This window comes from Sander lucioperca, chromosome 19, assembly GCF_008315115.2.
Source record: "Sander lucioperca isolate FBNREF2018 chromosome 19, SLUC_FBN_1.2, whole genome shotgun sequence".
Classification (NCBI taxonomy): Eukaryota; Metazoa; Chordata; class Actinopteri; order Perciformes; family Percidae; genus Sander; species Sander lucioperca.
In genome coordinates this window covers 7534631-7555362 of record NC_050191.1, presented here as the reverse complement: position 1 = coordinate 7555362, position 20732 = coordinate 7534631, and the positions used below count along the sequence as shown (strand labels likewise).

The following is a 20732-nucleotide window of genomic DNA, read 5'->3' as shown; positions in this document are numbered from 1 at the left end:
AACCATAACAAACGCGCCTACTAGTAACCTCCTCTTTCCCTCCCAGGAGGAATTCAGCAGAAACTATTAACGTGGCCTTTATTAAATTTTGACAATATAATTTGAGGGTGTGATCAAGAAGGGAGGGGAAAAGCTGGGAAATAGTACTCAACATTACAAAGGAATAGGGTTTGTGTCCTATTAAAAAACCTTTGTTTTGCAGAAAACAGAAAAAGACAAGAAAGAGTTGACTTATTTATTTACTTCCTTCCAATCTGTGACCTCAAAATGCATGAGTGCAATATACATGTATAGCATAAGATACAATCAGCAGATAAATATAAAATTCAGTAAAATAGTACTCTAATCATGTAAACTATGACAGGAGTGGTACAAATCACTACATGCCTGCCCGTTTATCTAAAACACAACGTTTGAATGTGTCTTATTTTCATTATAAATGCACTACTTTGCTTTGCTTAGCACTAGTTTGAGGTCAAAGGTGACAGTTGGAAAGGGTGAGGAAGTGTTGGCGAGACACTAAATCCATAAATGACATCTGTAACAGGCAGCCCGGACATTCACACCATGAGTTTGAGCACTACCATGGCTTTGTCAGCTGGGTTTCTACTTGCTAAAAAAAACACCATCTAATTCAATGAGTGTGTGAAAGTTGGAAAATACATTCTGCTAAATGGTAAAATTCCATGATATTTCCCATCTGAAAATATGTCAACAGTTCATTGATATTCCAGGAAATTCCATGACCAGTAGGAATGATGTCTGTAGTAATTGCGTTATGTGGGCCAGGACTGCAGTACTGAGCACTACGTTAACTCTAAAATTCTTAGGTTTATAAGAATATATAGGTACGTATAAATAAAAGCACATTAAAGAGCGAAATAAACAAACATAGAAAATGGGATGAGTGCGGGATTTGACATGCTTAAGGTACAAAAATGTCCTTGCTAGCTGTATTAGTGTCTAAAAGATACATGTAAAAGGCAGCCAAGTCACACCGTTACTGTGCATTCACATTACAAAAAAAACGGGATCAATGGGTTATCAGAGTTACCTGGTAATTCAGGTATATCCCTGGTAACCCTTGGCTAATGTGTAGACCAATTAACAAACTTGTCGTTTGAGAAAATGCGTCCACAACTGAACTTTTTATTGGTGTTGGCTAATAAACCATTTGATTTCCAAACTACTTTATCCCCCAGCCTTCCTGTTTCTTTTTAAAACATTTATTTGAAAGACTTCAGGGTAAAAAGATGACTAGCTAGCTCTTAAATTTCTTTACGACATTTATTTTTGATGCAGTTCCATACTCTTATGTAATCTTCCAACCAAGCTGTTGCAGTGTGAATGCACAGACACAGAGCACAATCCCTGCTCACTCAGCATTTAGTGGGCAGGGGGTGTTTGGCAAGACATCTAAGAGATTCAAACCTAAATCAGAGATGGAGAGGGAACACCAGCACACAGGCAGTGAGATAATGTCTTAAGAAGCCACTGAAGATAATTACAACAATATAATTGTGGTCATTTCTAAAGCCTGGTGTTTGTTAAATCTAGACGTGGATGTCTGTGGTCGTGGCAGCGTGGTCCTTCTTTAGAGTGACGATGAGAATGATTCATTCATAGATAGCGGTGACTGGTCCCGACTGTGGTTTACCAGTTGTCTAGGAAGTCGAATCCAGTCTTCAGGATGTTGTTGCTTGTGTTGAACTGAGGGGACGGGAGGTCGGGAGAGACAGAGAGACACCGGTCAGCACATTTGGAACAACTGGTATTCATAGTTGGATTTCTTACTCGTATATGATATGAAGGAATTATATGAACTTAATGACTTGTTTTCATTGTATCAGTGTTGGCTGAAATTCTATTATTTTGCCCCAATTTTTATTTCTGTATATTGCCTTCCTCCCACCTACGGCTAATTTAACTAGAATCTTTCTTTTATTTGCATCTCTCAAGATTTCTCCGATTTCTTTCCCTTCTTATGTATTCAAGCTTTTGCTTGTCTTTGTTAGGAGGCTTAACCCGCTCGGTTTGGTTTGTTTAGGCTGGTGGGAAAGCTGTGAATCAAACTCTGGCGCAAACTAAGGAACTGGACAAAGGCTGAAAAGTTTGGTTCGGTTCAGCTCCAATTGGACTGTGATGTGGTTAGTTTGTGGTATAAAAGCAAATCAGACCAACAAGAGGACTGTGTGATAGTTGGATGCGTGACTTTAGCAAGAATTCAAAAGCTTTACCGTAATGAAATCCACCTACTGACCGTGAAGAAATGTCAAAGAATGTGTATTAGTGATTTATATAATCACGCAAGACCAAGTGAGTAAAAAGGAGTTAAAACAGTGGTGCGTTACGCTTCTGCTCTACTCTGTGTTTTGGCAATTGAGTGAAACATAGTGGTCACATAATAACCATCCATCACTCTTAACATAACAGTACAAGATTCAGTAATGTGCTGCATGACTTGCTTCTGGTCTCTGGAGTTACATTTCTCCACATGGGCCCATGTAGTTTTCCTCAACACCTGAGGTTTCTCACTAAAAAGGGAGTTTTTCCTCGCCACTGTCGCAAACAAATGTTGCACCTTTAAGCATGTTACATTCCAGGCCACATCCTGATATCGAAGCTGGGTATGTTCTTTTCTCTATAGACATGTGGAATGTGATTAAAATATTTGATCTGTGATTCATAAATAGTCTACATATACGTCTCCAAATTTGTGTAATTTTCAGGAATTGTTAAGCAACACATAAATAACTCTTAGTGTAGTTTTACACATGTGGGCCCTGGTCTCATTTCAGTCTCGTTTTTATTTGCCCTCCTGTTTTCTCAGTAACTATGTGACTGTTTACACATTGCACATGGATCTAAATGGCATTCTTCAGGCTGTGCTGTGGCTGGCGTCATGGAGGCTAAGCTTCTTGCTTTTCATCAGACTGTCACCGTTTAAACACGGGTGAATGGCAATGTGGAATGTGATTTTGGCTTTGAATCCATCACTGCTGCATTTCACAATATCCAGAGCAAATCATGTACTTAGAAACTGTGCTCAGGTCACTCTAAAAAACAATATCTGTTTCAGAACTCACCTGGGCAAAGGTGGGGCTGGCGGTAGAACCTTCTTCCTCTTTCTCCACACTGGTGGGGTGGTTGGAGGGCTTGGACATCATGCTGGTGGAGAACACTTCATCCACGGTGTTGCTGACCGATGGCAGGGTGCTCTGAGACCGCTCCCATCCCGCAACGGACGACGACACGCTGACAGGTGGTGATGGGCTTGACGAAATGGAGATGGATGGTGTTGCGCTTACAGAGACAGGGATAGGGGGGTGGGGAGCAGGAGGTTTGGGTGCTCGCTGTTTGGTGGACCTGGAAGCAGCTGGAGGGTGGGGGTCTGCTGCCTCAGGCTCCTTGGTGGTGACAGAGGTCTCCTGTAGGAAAATGATAACATTTACAGTTAATATCAGATTTTTAAGGTTTCTTTTGCATTATACACGTTTAAGATAACTTAAGCTAAAATGGTACAAAAAGAACAAAGGTTTTGAAATTGTTCAGAAACGGACACTGAAACAGTGGTTGTATATTTGTTGACATTGCCTTTAAGCTTCTTGTATGATCATGGCAAGCTACATGTACAGTGTGTAGGTGGTTGATGAGGCTGGACAATGCAAAATCACAACTACAAATGTGAAGAACAAAGTAGAACATTCAAAAACAATCGAGACAGAAAATCGACTGAAAATAGGTTACATTCACCATCTGCTTCTCTGTGGAGGCTTCACAGATGCCAGCTATCGCAGCTTCAGGCTACATTCTATTTCAGGATACACAGCTCTCGACAAGACAAGTGACAAGTGTTGGGGTGGGAACTTGCTCTCAATATGTTGTTTGTTAGAAACTATGCAGACCAGCAATGCGATGCTTGTGCCAAAATATATGAACAAAACCTTTTGGCAGCTTTTACTTGAATTGAAAGCGCCCCCCAGAAAGCGAGAAACGCTGGTAGATTTCAGTGCTTACCTGTCGGAGGTAGGAGGGGAGGGATTTCTCTCCTTTCTCGAGGGATTTGATCTGGCTGGGGGTTAGGGACTGGAAGTTGGCTTGCTCTCCCTCCAGCCTAGACCTCTCGGCGCTGATCTTCCAGAAAGACGACTCTTCCTCTAGTCTCCGTCCCTCGCTTACAGACACCTTCACAATCGCACAACAACATGTTTAATAAGTCCCAGGGTTAAGGGCTGTATTCATAAAAACGTACAATTGCATGGTTAAATTCCTACCGGAGATTTATACTCTTCTAACAAGCCGACAATGCACAATTTATAGATCTAGCGGACTGCTATTATGGGACAAATACTGTATTAAACCTGCCATTTTGCTCTAAATATTTATGTTTTAAGTGAACTTTTGGTAACATCTTAACAGCTAAACTGGTACTTTCAATCTTAGTGTAAAGATGCATGCTGAGATTAGAGAGAGTACTGTATATAATACCAAGTCAATACTTAAACTACATTTACAGTAACATGATGAATAAGGGTTTCCTTTCCAACCAAAATATAAAAATTAAAACAACCACAGTTCACTCCTTATCATACCTTGGTTCCTGGTGTACTCTTGGCAAGCTGGCTGGGATGAGGTACCTTTACAGCCTTTGATTCTGCCTGCGAGGCTGAGATTCCCTGGTCAGCAGGGCCTGATGTCAAGCTAAAGTCCAACTGGCTCTGAAAGATGGGAGCAACATTTACAACAATATCTCCAAGACTTGACTGAGCTCAACTCTACATGCAAAATTCAGACAGAAAAGGACCAAGTATTCAGATAATGTAATTGCAGATATTAAAGAAAGGATAGAAATTAACCTTTCGCCTAACTTCTGAAATGACAAGGGAATTGCCGACCATTATGATAATCAAGTAAATCAATGCCACAAATTGTCACTGATGTTTTAAATGGGAGGATTTGATCATTTTCAGTTTTATGTCATTGTAAACTGAATATTTGGTTTTTGGTTAGATGGTTTTGAAAACTTCACATTGGCTTGTGATTCTTACCATTTTCTGACATTTTAGCTTACACAATTATTAATGAAAAAGTAGTCAACACATGAATCAACATAGACAAAAATAGTTGCAGTGCTACATTAGCTATAGTGCCAAATTTCTTCCCTATGTTTTTTGTGTAAGACTCAAACTTAATATTGAATAATACTGAATATATTTACCTTTGTTTCCCACGAGAAAGGGGCAGAATGCTCATCTTGCCAGGTGATATCCTAAACAGAAACACAACAGTATACATTTCAACTAACACACTAAGGGTGTTCCTTGAATAATAAAGGAATGTACTTTGTATACTAGCCAAATTTAACCAAAATTATGTTTTATTTATTCATATATTCAACACATGATTATGGCCTTGCTTTTTGTAATTCTATCGAACAGAAAGTATTGTTTCACTACTAGGTCTAATTCGATCTATTAATCTATTTCTTGTGGTTGCGACTACATTTCATTCGTAGCTACAGTAGGTTACGTATCAGGTAGCCACTATGACGTTTACCTACATATTTCAACGGCTACGTGGCGGGTTAGCAACCACCCATGACAACACAGGCTATCCTGACCTCTAAACACACTCACAAAGCTATTTAATATCAATTCAAATGTGGTTTAAGTACCTCTTCCCCGAAATGAACTATCTTCTGACCCGTCTGAATGAGCAGTTTAGGGTAACAGACCACTTCTTCACGGTCAACTCTGTGCATGGCGTATCGAGCTCTGATATGGGGATCCATCATCCCGTTGTCGATAGCGCTGTCTTGCTCTTGCGGCGTCATTTTCTCCCAGGACGAGCCGTGGTTGGCTTTAATTTTCTCCCTCTCCTGCATTATTTTCTTTGCCATGGAGTTGATAGAGGAGAAGTATTCGAACTTCTTTTCCTCCATCCTGTGGGCGTCGAGCCCATAGTCGAGCCCCGCCATGGTTGCGGCGGCCATCTTTAGCTAGCTGCTTCCAGCTGTTGTTATTGTGACGGAAACTAGCTAGTGTTCATCGCTGTGTGGGCGGAGGGCGGGACGTCAGGCGAGATGACATGGATGGAATTCCGTTGGGTGTGTAATGGCGCCATCTAGTGGTCTTGTCAGATTGTGGCAACTGCACCACAGGTTGGTGCTGGTCAAAATAATATTTTATAATATTTAACTGTTTGTCTCTGTCCTCTACTTCGTGTTTTGAATTAATCTTGGAGTAACGGTCGGAGTGACACAGTATATAGTGGAATAGACGCCCAGAGGTGTCCAGTATGCCTACTTAAACCTGCAATAACATATTGTCTGCCACTGGGGGTCAGCGGAAACAAGTTGGGAACGCAACATCGACATATCATCATTAACATAGCAAACCGTTGCTTATTTAGCAGTTATGAAACATTATTATTAATTTGGAGTCCTGGCCACCTGGCGAATGTAAGTCCATTCACTCAGTGTTAACTAGCTCTGTTTATCTGGTTCTTTAACTGCTATGTGCTCCACTATGTTCCCCCCAGGCACCAGCTAGCTAGTTGCTAACTGTGTATGCCAACTGTTTGGTGCTGAGCAGGTGAGTCAGTGGGTTAGCTAAGCGAAACACGGTAATTTGATACATTGTAGGAGGAATGTTGAAAATGCGAACTTGCCAAAGAGAAGGTTAACCTTTCTGAAGAAAAAAGTCAACCAGAACTCTTCAGCAAGGTAACAGTCACACACACTGACACATTTCTTTATAGAGTTATTCTGGCTAAGAAGGCTAACAAAGTTAGCAAACAGTTGCGTATCCAGCAGACATGGTGGAAGGAATCTAACATTCAAATGCCTGCAATGGGAGACTCCAGTGCTTTGAATGAATTTCCAGAAAATGTAGTAATCAGCAGAGCTGCAGACCTGTGAGATAGGCTACTTGTAGGTTACATGCATTAACTGCATAAGTTACAGTTCACTGGATCAGCAAAGATATACAGACAATCCACAAAATACTTTCTGGTGATATTGATCTATATTATACATCTGACTATTTCGTCTTTACTCCTTTGATGTGATTATTTGAACACTAAACAAATACAGTTTACAAGTTATTTTCAATATTTTTCTGTATCTAAGTCAGTGATTTATAGTAGGCCTACGTTAAATGTAATTTCAGTCATACCCAGAAACAGAAATCACGAATATAAAAACGGTGATCATGAAACAAAAACTGAGATGCCATTTGAAATGTAAACTTCAAGCATGTTTTAATTTAACATTAGTGGACCTTTTTTTAACGATCAATTATAAACACAAGGCGCAGACAGTCATATTAAAATACGAAACATGAAAAAAGCGAATTATTTGTTTTTAAAATATTTACAGTTCTTAAAAGTCACATCTGCAAGTTTAACAATATAGAAGAAACTAACAGCCCTTATACACTTCTTTAGAGCAAACCAAGCTTGTAGCACTACTAAATGGCTTTTAGCCAGTGGAAATTGGTTAAATATATGTAGTTGTAAGTACAAAACACAAAGCAAAAAACTAAATAAATCCACAAAGCTGAAAAACAAATGTTGCTTCAGTGATACAGTACCATATTGTATTGTTCTTGTGCATGTTAAAATAGTTGAATCTGTGATTCATAAATAGTCTACATATACGTCTCCAAATTTGTGTAATTTTCAGGAATTGTTAAGCAACACATAAATAAATAACTGTTAGTGTAGTTTTACACAAGTGGGCCCTGGTCTCATTTCAGTCACATTTTTATTTGCCCTCCGGTTTTTTTGGTAACTATGTGACTGTTTACATTTTGCACATTGGATCTAAATGGCATTCTTCAGGCTGTGCTGTGGCTGGCGTCATGGAGGCTAAGCTTCTCGCTTTTCATCAGACTGTCACCGTTTAAACGCGGGTGAACGTCAATAGCAGTAGTTTTAGACTTTCGTCTGCATGAGCGAGTACACAACAGGTAGAAGATCTCTACTACGTTGAGAAGAACAGAGATGCAGGACACTACAAGCATGAAGAGGATGAAGATGGTCTTCTCTGTGGGTCGAGACATGTAGCACTCTACAGTGAAGGGACATGGGACTCGGGTGCAGACGACTCTTGGGACCATGACAAACCCATACAGATAATACTGCCCAACAATGAACGCTACCTCCAGAAGGATTCTGAAAAATATGGAGGTCATGTAGTTTCCCAGCAGGTCGCCTTTAATCTTGACATGGCCTTTGTCGTCGGAGTACTTGGGAAGTTTTTCAGTCCTAGAGTGGGTCTTCATATATTCTCTTATCTTATCTTCTCTGTGGATAACGTGGAGGACGTGACCAAGGTAGATCAGTGTTGGTGTCGAGACAAAGATAATCTGGAGGACCCAGAACCGAATGTGTGAGATTGGGAAGGCTTGGTCATAGCAGACGTTCTTGCAACCAGGCTGTTTGGTGTTGCAAATCATATTCGACTGTTCATCACCCCAAACCTGTAATGTTTAAACGAGAAATCAATATAATTATATATATGTACAACAAAAGAACTGAGTGCCAAGTTATCTTTATTAACATAGATGCTGCTTTTCTTTTTTTAGCTTATGGCACAAATCTTCTAGCATCCACTACTGTTATTTTGGAGGCGCATTGGAGACTTGTGGTAATAATGCCTAAATAACAAACAAGCCATTTACAAAATGGCATTTTGAAGATAAATTGTTGTGTTCTGGCTGTACAAGAATCAGTGGCATTTTAAGTTATGGTTCAAGTTTTTGTTAAATAACTTAAAATTAAGTTATTTGTTTCTAACAAGCAAGCAGGCTAATTTAGCAAAAAGAGGATTTATATTCAGTCACCCAATGCATGCTGGGATAGCCTCTACATTTTTTTTCAATACAACAAAAAGGTCTTATTATAGTTATAAACCTGATTATTTATTATCAAGCTAAATTAGTTGCTCAGGAGCTGTGGACCTCCATTTTGGCCACCAGAGAGTGTTATTTCACCGTAAAGCTTTTAAGTCTCATAAAGGTAATTCAAAGATTCATCATAATGGTATAAGGCCATAAAAAAGAAATCATGAACAAACAGTACGAGACCTTCTCTGCTCCAGCTCCAAGGATCATGATCCTGAAGATGAAGAGCACACTGAGCCAGACCTTCCCAATGACAGTGGAGTGGGACTGGACCTTGTCCAGTAGAGAGGACAGAAAACCCCACTCTCCCATGGTCTCTGATCTGATGAGGAAAAGCATACAAAAATGTTAATTTACTCAAAACATTTTTTTATATAAATTGAAAATCCCTCATTTATCATCGCTGAAGTGAATTATGATATTCCAGGCATCTACGAACTGAAGACTCCAGTCAGATGGAGACAGACGAGAAACGTTCAGTAAAAAATAATTTAGTTGTTATATAATACTGAATAGCATGAACGCTTACCAATTACATGCAAAACCCCCAACTTCAAACAGTCTTATATAGCAACTACTCAGTAAACCAGAGTTGCAGTAGATGGTAAATGGTCAGCATTTATATAGCGCTTTTTTACCTTACAGGAACAAAGCGCTTTACAATTTGCCTCTTATTCACCCATTCACACACACATTCATACACCGCTGGTGGCGGAGCTGCTATGCAAGGCGCTGGCCTGCCATCAGGAGCAACTTGGGGTTTAGTGTCTCACTCAAGGATACTTCAACATGCGGACATGCGGAGGTAGGGATCGAACCATCAACCTTTTGGTTATAGGACGACTCGCTCTACCGCCTGAGCCACAGACAGTGGAAACTCAGTTACCCACAATTATTTGCCCAATAGTTTCCAAAGGTTTTGGCAGACCATTGGTTAAGTTATAGGACATTATTAAATTGCTATCCATTTGTTGAGAACGGAAGCATAATTTGTGAAAATTTAATTCATTTTTAATCTTATTGTTATTTATTTAAGTCATTTCTGGAGTATATTTAACTATTGATATTGTATTCTCCAGCACTTCAGTTTTTTTGCACATAGCACTGTGCTGTGATTTCTGATTACTGATTGACATAAAGGGTAAAACCTCATCCACAACAGCAGTACGTCTATTTAGCCTAGGAGACACAATCACATGTTGTAAAAACCATACATGTAGTATGTTGAGAACGTGGGAGAACAGGGAGCTATAAAATCCATTACATAACGAAGACTTATCTCAAGTTATCTCACTAAATGCGACCAGATGTAATGATAGTAGAGGAATTTCTATTCCACAGATGTAGTGTATCCTAAGTACACATCTTTGGCTTTATCTAGTCAAAGTTAAAATGAAATTTGCCATATCTAAGCATTGCTAAAAGTTCTGAACTCCAAGAAAATGTGGAAATACGTAGATAATACAGATAACACTCAACACTTCTATTAGCTTACAACACTATGCCAAAGTGATAAATAAAACTTTTAATAAACTAAAGTAAGAACACACTCATAATAATAAATGCCTATATCCATCAAAATGTACCTTTTGTGGGGGAGGTTGTGTGTATTATATATTATTACAAAAGTAATACCATTACAAAAGTAATACCAAAACATTTAATTACATTTTGTATATTGTGCAGCAAAATTGACCAACAATAAAAAAAAAAAAGTAATTGTACACCTTACCTTTTGAATTTAAAAGGCTTCTGTGCAGACAAACAGACCGGTCACCAGCTGGAGATGAATGATAGAGAGTCCAGCGAGCCAAACCAAACCAGCTCACGGTACCTTGAACTTTAGATTAGATGAAACTGCGCAACAGACTGAGCTGTCACGTTGACACAATATCTGGAAATGATAAATCTCAAGGGTACAATTTTGGGCTGAACATGAAGATTGTACAGGTTAATGATTGACAGTCCAACCAAATTCTTGTGCTCATGATTTTTTTTTTTACTGCTGTTTTATGCCTTTGTTCACTAATATCATGGTATGATTTTTGTATTAATGCTATTTTATAGTTTATATACACCAACACAGTAAATGGTAAAAAATCCCCAAACTACTCCCCTTTTACATTTTGTATTTGATGAAATTTCAGGGACTAAAGGCCACGGGCACAATAACTAAACACCTGTACATATTACTTATGCAATCGAGTAACCCTGCAGTGAATACTACGTGAGGATTGAACAGTCACATTGAGACTGTGTCAACAGAAGGTTTTTGTTGTTTTTCAGGCTGTATAATTTACACAAAGTCTGGACAAACAGAGCAAATCTAACACTACAAACGCCACAAAGATGCTTTTGTTGTAGGGATTTTTATTGAATTGCAAAATGTTGAGCACATCCTTGTGATCCCTGCAGGTTTTATTGATGTATTTTGTCCCCTTATTATGTGACACATATTGTCCATCTGATGTAAATGTCTTTAGCCTTATATGAACTCATTCACATTATTCTTCAATCAGTGGTGGCGACTCATACCTGTCACCCTATCAACCACTCCTTGTTCTTCAGAAACTATTATACAATTGCAATGATTAATCAATTACTGACTCACAGACAATGAATTGGGGCAATGTTGCAAATTGATTAATCGTTAAAGTAATTTTTAAGCAAAAATAGAACACACAAATCCCCAGTTTTAGTTTTTAAAATGTGAATATTTTCTGGTTTTCTTACCCTTCTGTGATATTAAACTGAATAGCTTTGTGTGTTGGACTGTTGGTCAAGCAACATTTGAAAGATTTGAAAATGTCACCATGGGCTCTGGCATGCTATGACGGAGATTTTTCACAATTTGCTGACATTTATGGACCAACCATTTAATCATTAAATTGAGAACATATTCTGTAGATTCATCAGTAATGAAAACAATCTTAGTTGCAGCCCTACAGCGTTACCAAATAAGTGTAAATCATACTCTTAAGTAAGGTGTTTGACTTTGAAGTGTACGAAGTGTGTGTGTAAAGTATATACCTGTCAGCTTAAAATAATGAATATAGTCATGAAACATTGTTTTTATCCAACTTTCATCATTTATTCAAACAATAAAGCACATAAAAATGCTTCTACCAAATACAGTAGAAACAAATATTTCACCACAATCATCAACATTCAGTGAGCAAATGATTTGAAGTCCTGGATAATGAACATGGCAATATTACAGGACACATTCAAAAACTGGTCATAGACAAAACTCTGCTCACTAATAGATTAAGATAGAGTATTGAAGAACATAAATACATTATCAATATTGCACGCTTTCCATTAGATTTTCAGTTAAAAAGTACAAAATATATGTAATAGTCAAACAACGTGGCCCTAAAAACATGCCAATTTATGCAAGAATATGACTTAACTACACAGTGATGAAGCTTCTCCTTGATGTTCTGTCATGAGTTTTACACCACATTGTAAGAACTCTTTACTTCAGTCTCTTAGATGTATCTGAACAAGGAACCATGGGGAAGAATTCTGAAACGAGCATTTAATACATTATAATGATCAGAGCAGTGGTTTTTTAATGACCACTCAGTGGTCGTTTCTCCTCTTTGGCCCCATCCAGGCTTCCACCGAGACTCTGGCTGTTCTCTAGCTCTATGTTGACCTTGTTCTGCCACCTGGCATCTGACAGACTGGCAGGGTTTTGGGCAGTAGTCTTGTAAGTGTGAGGCCTGGACCCACATCTCACCCTGGTACAAATCAGGTAGAACACCTCGATGAAGTTAAGAAACAGAGAGACGCAGGCCACCACCAGCATAAAGATGATAAAGATGGTCTTCTCTGTGGGTCGGGACATGTAGCACTCCACAGTGAAGGGACAGGGTGCCTTAGAGCAGGGGAACATGGGGACCATGATGAAACCGTACAGGTAGTACTGGCCGACTATGAAGGCAGCCTCGATGATGATCTTGACTACGAGCTGGGTCAGGTAACTCCCCAGCAGGTTCCCCTTGATCTTCACTTTTCCATTTTCGTCCGTGTATTTGGGCATTTTGCGGACCCCACCGGGGCTCAACAGCTGCTCCCTCATCTTGTTCTCCTTGTGGAGGACGTGCACGGCATGGCCCAGGTAGACCAGCGTTGGCGTGGAGACGAAGATGATCTGGAGGACCCAGAAGCGAATGTGCGAGATGGGGAAGGTCCAATCGTAGCAGACGTTCTCACAACCAGGTTGCTGAGTGTTACAGATGAAACCCGACTGCTCGTCGCCCCAGACACTCTCAGCACCTGCACCCAAAACCATGATCCGGAACAGAAAGAGGACGCTCATCCAGATCTTCCCAATAACTGTGGAGTGGGACTGGACCTTGTCCAGCAAGCCTGACAGAAATCCAAAATCTCCCATCTTTATAGGTTGTGTTCAGTTACTGATCTGTGACAAACGGATAAAAGGAAATACTTATCAGCTGACAAATTAAACAAACTTGAAATTTAATTTGCAGTGATCCCGCAACACGCCTTATTAACGGAAACATTAACCACAACTGAGTATTCGATCAATATGCTGCTGCTGAAAGAAAGGTGCTCATTGTTCTTTTTAATTTCTATTTAAAAAAAAAAAAAAGTTCTGTTCTTGAACCTGGCTACTTGATGAGTAAGACAATATCAGAGCCCCATAAACCCTGAGCTACTTGGTCAATATTTTCCTAAAATAATCATTACTGAGAATTTGGAACGGAAGAACGGAAGACTCAGTGGCACTAAACCAATCCGTCGTAGTAGGCTGGTAAAGACATCAAACTCAGATAGAAGAGAAAAACTGAAATGTGCTTTTTCTGTGTAAATATAACTTTAAAAAGCGTACACCAACACTATTATAATGACATTTGTACAAAAAACATGTTAAAAATGTGTCTTGTGGCAAAGCTTGATGGCAACATGAAAAGCAATCTGATGCTATTATTAGTTACATGTAAATAATATTAATTCCGCTAGAGAGAATACAATGTCATTAACATTTAAAAGTAAAAATAAAAACCCACCTTTTTCTTACAAATATATATATATATATAAAAGTAAAAAATACTACTACATTTCCATTTTATATAGTGTTCCTTACAATTATTAGCTCACAAAATATATATTTTGTGTTAAATGATTAGTTAACTGTAGCAGAGAACAATAATCGTTGCATCTTACCTGCTGACCTGGGCAGTAAAGGACTGCCTGTGACGGGGACCGTTCGCTCGCTCTGAAGTTGGACCTTGGAGTTTTGTGCTGGGGAAGCATCAGGGCTGATGAGGGATCACATTGCACAACACACATCTGGCTTTAACTGTCACGTTGTACCTGTCAGCAAACGAGAGCGGAAAAAGTTGATGTTAGAGAAGACAAGTGTAATAATTGACAGGTGTTCAGTATCTTAGTTAAATGGCCTTGGATGTTTGAAAATGAACAAAACCCGAACAAAACCATTGTGTTAACAACTAAAACAAGGGTGAATAAAACTGCTGGACATATTTCAATATTCTGCATGTATTTAACTTAACTGGGGTTATGAATGATAACTGCATAGTTGTAAATAGTTAAGTTATATCTTCTGGAGCCAATTAATATAGTCACACTGAAGGACTTTATTGACTTTGTCATAAATAAATAGTTTGTTGTTGGTAAAAACAGAATGCCTCTACCTACTTCATTTTGAGCCAATGTCAACAAAATGTGAGCATTGCATCCAAAAGTCCCAAATTACCCATTTTGACAAAAAAAAAAAAAAATCTCTAAATTAAGGACCAGTTTTATTTTAAATGCCATATGTCATTGTTCTGACTAAAAGTAGGAGTAATACCTATAAAATGCATAAAGGAATAGTTAAAGATATAGTGAAATACCCCACTTCTTTTTTTGCTGATAGATGTTAAGTTAGATACCACTCCCATGTCTATACAGTACGTTAAATATGAAGCTACAGCCAGTCAGTTCAGCTCATCAGACAGATCCATCTAACACAGACTGTAGGGAGTCACACCTGGCCGAGAAATAGTGCAGCACACACATACAGTGAGCCACACTAAAAGCACAGCTGGACTATGTAACACTTTTGTTTTTGTACTGGGGTTAACCATCTGAAATATAACCAGTAACTTATTGAGCTTTAGATGTGCTGGTTGACTAATTGTGTTACCTTTGGACAGAGCCATGCTTAGAGCTGTAACAATTCCGTATTTTGCTTAACAATTAATTGTCTCCGAAATAATTGCGATAAACGATATAATTGTCTCTTTCGTCTTTCGTCAAATTCAAAAATAAATATCATCATATTCTCATTCATATTATCATAAAACATTTTTTCTAACTGTGTCCCCCCCCGTTGTCATTTTTGTCGCTATGAACGTGTTTAGGGTCAAGTGCCAACAACTAACAATTGAAATAATAATAAAAATATATAGTCTGACCAATAATCACTTACCTGTATATAATTACAATTTGGCATATCTAAACAAAAAAAACAATAATTACCAGTCATACGCCTTAAGAACTTAGCTAATGTTAGCAATTAAATGCGGTTTAACAAAGAAGCCGCGATTATGTAAAAGAATTGACAATTATAGACAATTATGTAATAATTGTTACAGGCCTAGCCATGCTTGCCGCTAAGCCTAGCTAACAGTCCAAGCTAAGTGGATTTTCCAAAATGGCTTAGTTTAAAACTATTTCTTTGAAAACACTCTGAATAATAGCAATACCAGACATGTCTATTTGCTTTACTTGTTACTTTTTTTTTCTGATATTTTGATGAACAAATGCTTTGTGGATTAAATTGTATCCGGGTGGCCTATGTTTAAAAGGAACAAAATATTTAATTGAATAGGTTCTGCTGTTTCACATATTCTCAGTGGCCTAATAGTGATTACAAAGAGTAAAACTGCATTAAAAGATAATTCTTTCAGCACACAATTAATTAAATGCTATGTATGCATGTTGGTATTTGTAGCTCTTTATATACAGTATGATAGATTAATAAGATGCAGAGGTTTGGATGGATGAGGCTGTTCTCAATAGAAAAACCCTTCAGACACAGATTAGTATATATATGAGAGGTTTATTGAATCAAAATGGTTACAACTTTGTCTAAAAGAAAGTACCCTTAGCAAAATCTATCAAAAAATAATCTACAATGTGACAAATGACAGCTCTGTCAACTGCAAGAAAATATGGTTTGGTTTTTTTGTATTATGTCCCAAAAGTTATTTTAAGCAACATTTCATGTGTGACTGAGTGCTGTTTACAGAAGCTGGCTACTCCCCCTCCCTACATCTTTATTTACTACCCCCCCCCAAAAGCCAAAGCACACAAACCCTGAAACTCAGGAGAATTGGACACGTAAAAAGCCACGTCACTGCCTCCATGCGTCAGATGTGGACCTCCTCCCCCATGTTGTTGCTCTCAGACGATACGTTCTTAGCATCTTCGCTGACACCGCCTATGGCCCCGTTCGCCGCTAACTTTCGTCCATGGAGCTCTAGCTCCAGGTTGACACAATTTTGGATCATCTCATCACGGCTTTTAAAAGCTTTCCTTTCCGAAAGTGGAGGTGTCACAGGGGTCACGGTGTAGTCCTGCCTCCTCGTCACGCACTCCTTCACAGCTTTGACACACAGGTAGAAGAGCTCAACCAGGCTGAGGACGAGGGAGAAAATCGCCGCCACCAGCATGAACCAGATGATGACGGACTTCTCTGTAGGCCTGGACAGGAAGCAGTCCACCTTGTGAGGGCAAGGCAAGCGCTCGCAGACGTAGCGGGTCTGGAGGGTGAAGCCGTAAAGAAAGTACTGACCCACGATGAACAAAACTTCCAGGGCAATCTTGGCCACAAGATGGAGGACATAACTGCGAAGGAGACGGCCGCGGATATGGATCTTGCCAGTGCTCTTGGTGTACTTGGGAACTTTGTAGGCCCTCCTTAGGAAGAGACTGGTCTGGTCACTAAAATCAGCATGCTTCTTTATCCTCTCCTTCAACTTGGATTGGAAGAACAAGGAAACAGGGTTAGAAATGTTACAGTAATCTGAAAAAGGCATACAGATTTAGAGGCAGTGCAGATGTATTGAAAATAATTAGGTGAAGGAAGCAAGATGGATGCAACCTTATGTTCAGCAGTGTGACGTTCAGGAATGTATGAGATAGAGATAGACTCACTTAGTTCCAAACAGCTAGGTCAAAATATTGCTAAACACTTATTGCGTGTCGTGCTATCTTCTCCTTGAAACTTGGAAGCACTGGAAGTTGTGTTTTTAGCCAGATTTTGGCAAACATTTGAGCATAATATAAAATAAAAGCATATGGGGATCAGCAGATAAGTTGATCATGCTGGAAAAGTAGTTTTAGAAGTTTTTATGGAAGTGATGATTTATTTCTACCATGAAAACTTCTGATCATTGGGATTCTTTGAAACCAACTGGCGTCGAGCAGCCACATCCACTGTTTTTGATAACCAAACTACCTTTAAAGCCCACAAGAAGTAAGTTTTAGGTGCTGAAAAGATAGATGTGGGATAAGTATCGATTTAAAGCTACATTAATCATTCATTTGCCCGAGGGGGCAAAAAAACTGGAAACTGCTGCCTAATGGCAGTTAACACACCAAACAGACGGCCGACCGTTGACAGAAAAGGCAGTTGGACTGATCAGTCTCCCCGAGTTGGTCAATAAAGTGCCTCGGAACACACCAAAGCGACGAGACGTAATACATCTCCATAACAGCAGGCGGCGCTAATCTGTCTTGTTGCCCAAAAAATGAAAACCGGCAGCTGATTGGACGAACGCGTCACGTGGGTCTGGTTTCTCCGGAAATTCACAGCCAGACTGTCATGGCGGCTTGTTCAGAATACGATCTCATATTGGACTAAAATAGTTCACCGAAACGTGTTTCTGAAAACATATTAAGCGAGAAATAAGCCATGCAGTTGCTGAATCTGTCTTCATTTCAGATCGACAAAGGTCAGTTTAAAAGATTTTCGTCAGATTTTGAGAGACTCTAGTCACGCTCATTCTGCTCCCCGTTTCCGTGTTAGCACTCAACATTTGAGTTTGACTGCCGGCAGTGCCCACCCCGCCAATTATACATGTCAAATCGGCTAAAATGAAGGCTGACGGCCCCTCGGACGGACGACGGCACGGAACACACCGAACAGACTCGAGTCACTGGCCTCGCCAGACTGTCCGACGGACGATTATCGGGCTGGTGTGTCAGCGCCTTAAGGCCGATCAGATTGTTTTCAGTGAGAGTGAAGCATTTTGCTTGCTGCTTTTGCCTTGCTTATTTCTGCTTTAGGCGCCTCGCGTTAATGCGGACTGAACGCCTCGAATTGACAAAACTTCAACTCAGAGCGAAAAGGCGCCCAACATCATTTAACTTCACAGCAAAGTAACGGTTGGCTAAGGACAGGTGATTCGATGGTTGCCTAGCAAGAATAACAAAAAGGAGCATCTGGCATCGCTCTGTGTGATCGGGGCCCAAGGGCATTGATGAGAAAGGCTCACTTAGACTCAACCATACAGTAAATATGTGAGTTAAAATAAGCTAAGTTCGTTCGCGCAGTTTGTGATACTTCTTTGTGGGTTTGGCACTGAGTGACACTACACGTTTACATTACTGGCCCATGCTTCTGCCACTACAGGTGTGGCATACCTGTCAAATCAAGCATTAACCAGTAATGCTATCGTACTACATTCACTGCAGCGACACACCTTCTTCTCAATGTGGATCACGTGAAGGACGTGACCAAGGTATAGCAGCTTTGGAATCGCCACAGCAATAATCTGAAGGACCCAAAAGCGAATATGAGAGATGGGGAAGGCAAGGTCGTAGCAGACGTTCTCACAGCCGGGCTGCTGAGTGTTGCAGACAAAGTTGGACTGCTCATCGCCCCACACCTATACAAGATTAGAAGAAAGAGATGACACATAATACTACAAACTTCAGAATGTTTAGAGTGTAGTAGGGACAATGGTTACTGCCCTGTACCTCAAAATATTCATAAAAAATAAAGTGCTTATTGGCATTTCTGTCTTTTTGAGCACTTCTTTCTCACCACACAATCAGTTTTAAGACATTCCCAATCCCTACATTGTGGCTATTCCTGGGCACCCTGTGAAGTGTGTTTGAAATGGTAAACATATGACCAGACCTTCTCAGCACCGGCGCGCAGGACCAGGATGCGGAAGACAAAGAGCACGGTGAGCCAGACCTTGCCGATCACCGTGGAGTTGCTCTGCACTTTATCCAGCAGTCGGCCCAGCAGATCCCATTCACCCATTTTAGTCGCCAGTTGTCCTGCTTTCTGTGTGTGGAGAAGAATGTGAAAATGATCCATTATGACTCGCAGACAGATAATCTGTGACATGAACTTGCATCACGAAATGAAAAATATATATACTATTATTGGTTGACCAAAAGAGATCATTTTATAAACAGAATTGTATTCTGGTTTTATATCATTAGCAATGGGGTAACACCCTTTGATTGGAGCTGTTATTTGCAGTTATACAAAAGGTGAAACAGAAATCAGTGTAGGTGTAAAAGTCAGAACAGGCAGACTCTCTCACAAGGCCGAACTTTATCATTTCTCACAGGCTTGTGAGTTTACTGATAGAAGGCAGAGCTGCTGATTCCGAGTCTCCAAAACATACTTATCTGCTGGAAACCAAGACCTTAACCTTGGTTAATACCAACCATCGCAAATCTTATTTCAAAGAATGTGAGCTCAACCACTGACAAAATACAGATCGACCTGCCTGAGTAAGTAAGGCTGCTACATCTATAGTCTAATCATTAAAAAATGTTCTCTTTATAGAGTTTCTTTTACCTAGTGAATCATTTATTCTGAATATATTGATATTTGATGGTATAAGGCTTTTTCCCCTTAAGTTTCTTTTTTTTTTTTGTTAATGTCTGTTGAATAATCAAAATAATATTTTGAAAAACATTCTCATAAAAAAATACACAGTTTGACTGTTTGGTAGCTGTAAAGAGTTTTATTTTATAGACTTGAGATGGTCACAGTCATGTTTTTTATTATTTTCTCAAACGAAAGTTTGAGAATGTAACTTCTTACGGCGGCCATATCCACTACCCAGCTCCACTTTTGGAGCTTCTCGTTATGGTGTGTACGTCTGCCAAATGTACAAATGTCATGCATATTCATCTTTTTTTCAAATGGTACATGGTAGTACAAATATTACATAGTTTTGCAGTAGTATTGCATAACACTAACATATTCCAAAATAAATCCAAATCTAAAATTTTTTCCCAGTCGATGTACAGTACATCATCAGTTACCCTTTTTCACAAGGTAAAATCAGAGAGAACAGATATGTTATTTAAAAAAAAAAAAAAGAACTTACCAGTTGTAAAAATCTACGGAGAAAAAAGGTAGATGAAGAGAGCTATGTCTCAGGAGGACGACAAAAAGAGATATGAAGAACAAGCTATCCTTTCATTGTTCCTTTTGCGTCTTATCTGGAAGGACACCATCCTAACCACAACAACAAACCTCCAGTCCTAACACTGAATCCAAGCGGCTGGTTAAGGCAGAAATTAGGAAATGACAGGCCACATTTAAACACGTGATTTGCAGTTACATGGACTGCAGTCAACTGACTCATGTTTTCATATATTATCTGCAAAAAGTTGACAGATTAAAGGGAAAACCTGTATAAATTAGTGGAGAAACAAATGCAGCTGCTTCTAGACTCACTAAAAGGATTGATGAGTATGATCAATGATGTGATTCCGATTCTGTTGCCTTTACAATCACCAGATCGCAAC

General features: G+C 39.4%; 4 protein-coding genes across 6 annotated transcripts; all 4 read right to left on the bottom strand.

Moving 5' to 3' along the window:
* Positions 1-222: 222 nt before the first annotated feature.
* c19h1orf198 (chromosome 19 C1orf198 homolog) lies at positions 223-6038 on the bottom strand. Its single transcript, XM_031321713.2, has 6 exons — positions 5675-6038; positions 5219-5269; positions 4593-4718; positions 4018-4185; positions 3087-3428; positions 223-1710 (listed from the first exon to the last, which is right to left on the bottom strand). The coding sequence occupies exons 1-6, from the start codon at positions 5990-5992 to the stop codon at positions 1654-1656; spliced, it is 1062 nt and encodes a 353-aa protein (XP_031177573.1). The 5' UTR covers positions 5993-6038; the 3' UTR covers positions 223-1653.
* A 1196-nt stretch (positions 6039-7234) lies between these two features.
* LOC116066007 (gap junction Cx32.2 protein-like) lies at positions 7235-10820 on the bottom strand. 2 transcript variants are annotated; one of them, XM_031321719.2, is made up of 3 exons: positions 10639-10820; positions 9090-9228; positions 7235-8483 (listed from the first exon to the last, which is right to left on the bottom strand). In XM_031321719.2, the coding sequence occupies exons 2-3, from the start codon at positions 9216-9218 to the stop codon at positions 7839-7841; spliced, it is 774 nt and encodes a 257-aa protein (XP_031177579.1). In that variant the 5' UTR covers positions 9219-9228; positions 10639-10820; the 3' UTR covers positions 7235-7838. The 2 variants fall into 2 exon arrangements, with proteins under 2 accessions (XP_031177579.1, XP_031177577.1); XM_031321717.2 differs by lacking the exon at positions 10639-10820 and having other exon boundaries at positions 9090-9260.
* Positions 10821-11970: 1150 nt separating this feature from the next.
* Positions 11971-14217, bottom strand: cx32.3 (connexin 32.3). The gene is made up of 2 exons (XM_031321715.1): positions 14103-14217; positions 11971-13335 (listed from the first exon to the last, which is right to left on the bottom strand). Exon 2 carries the CDS (start codon positions 13306-13308, stop codon positions 12481-12483), a length of 828 nt encoding a protein of 275 aa, XP_031177575.1. The 5' UTR covers positions 13309-13335; positions 14103-14217; the 3' UTR covers positions 11971-12480.
* A 1768-nt stretch (positions 14218-15985) lies between these two features.
* On the bottom strand, positions 15986-20489 carry cx34.5 (connexin 34.5). Of its 2 annotated transcripts, none has more exons than XM_031322597.2 (4): positions 20309-20489; positions 19093-19245; positions 18653-18838; positions 15986-16924 (listed from the first exon to the last, which is right to left on the bottom strand). In XM_031322597.2, exons 2-4 carry the CDS (start codon positions 19219-19221, stop codon positions 16316-16318), a joined length of 924 nt encoding a protein of 307 aa, XP_031178457.1. In that variant the 5' UTR covers positions 19222-19245; positions 20309-20489; the 3' UTR covers positions 15986-16315. The 2 variants fall into 2 exon arrangements, with proteins under 2 accessions (XP_031178457.1, XP_031178456.1); XM_031322596.2 differs by having other exon boundaries at positions 19093-19246; positions 20328-20489.
* Positions 20490-20732: the final 243 nt, after the last annotated feature.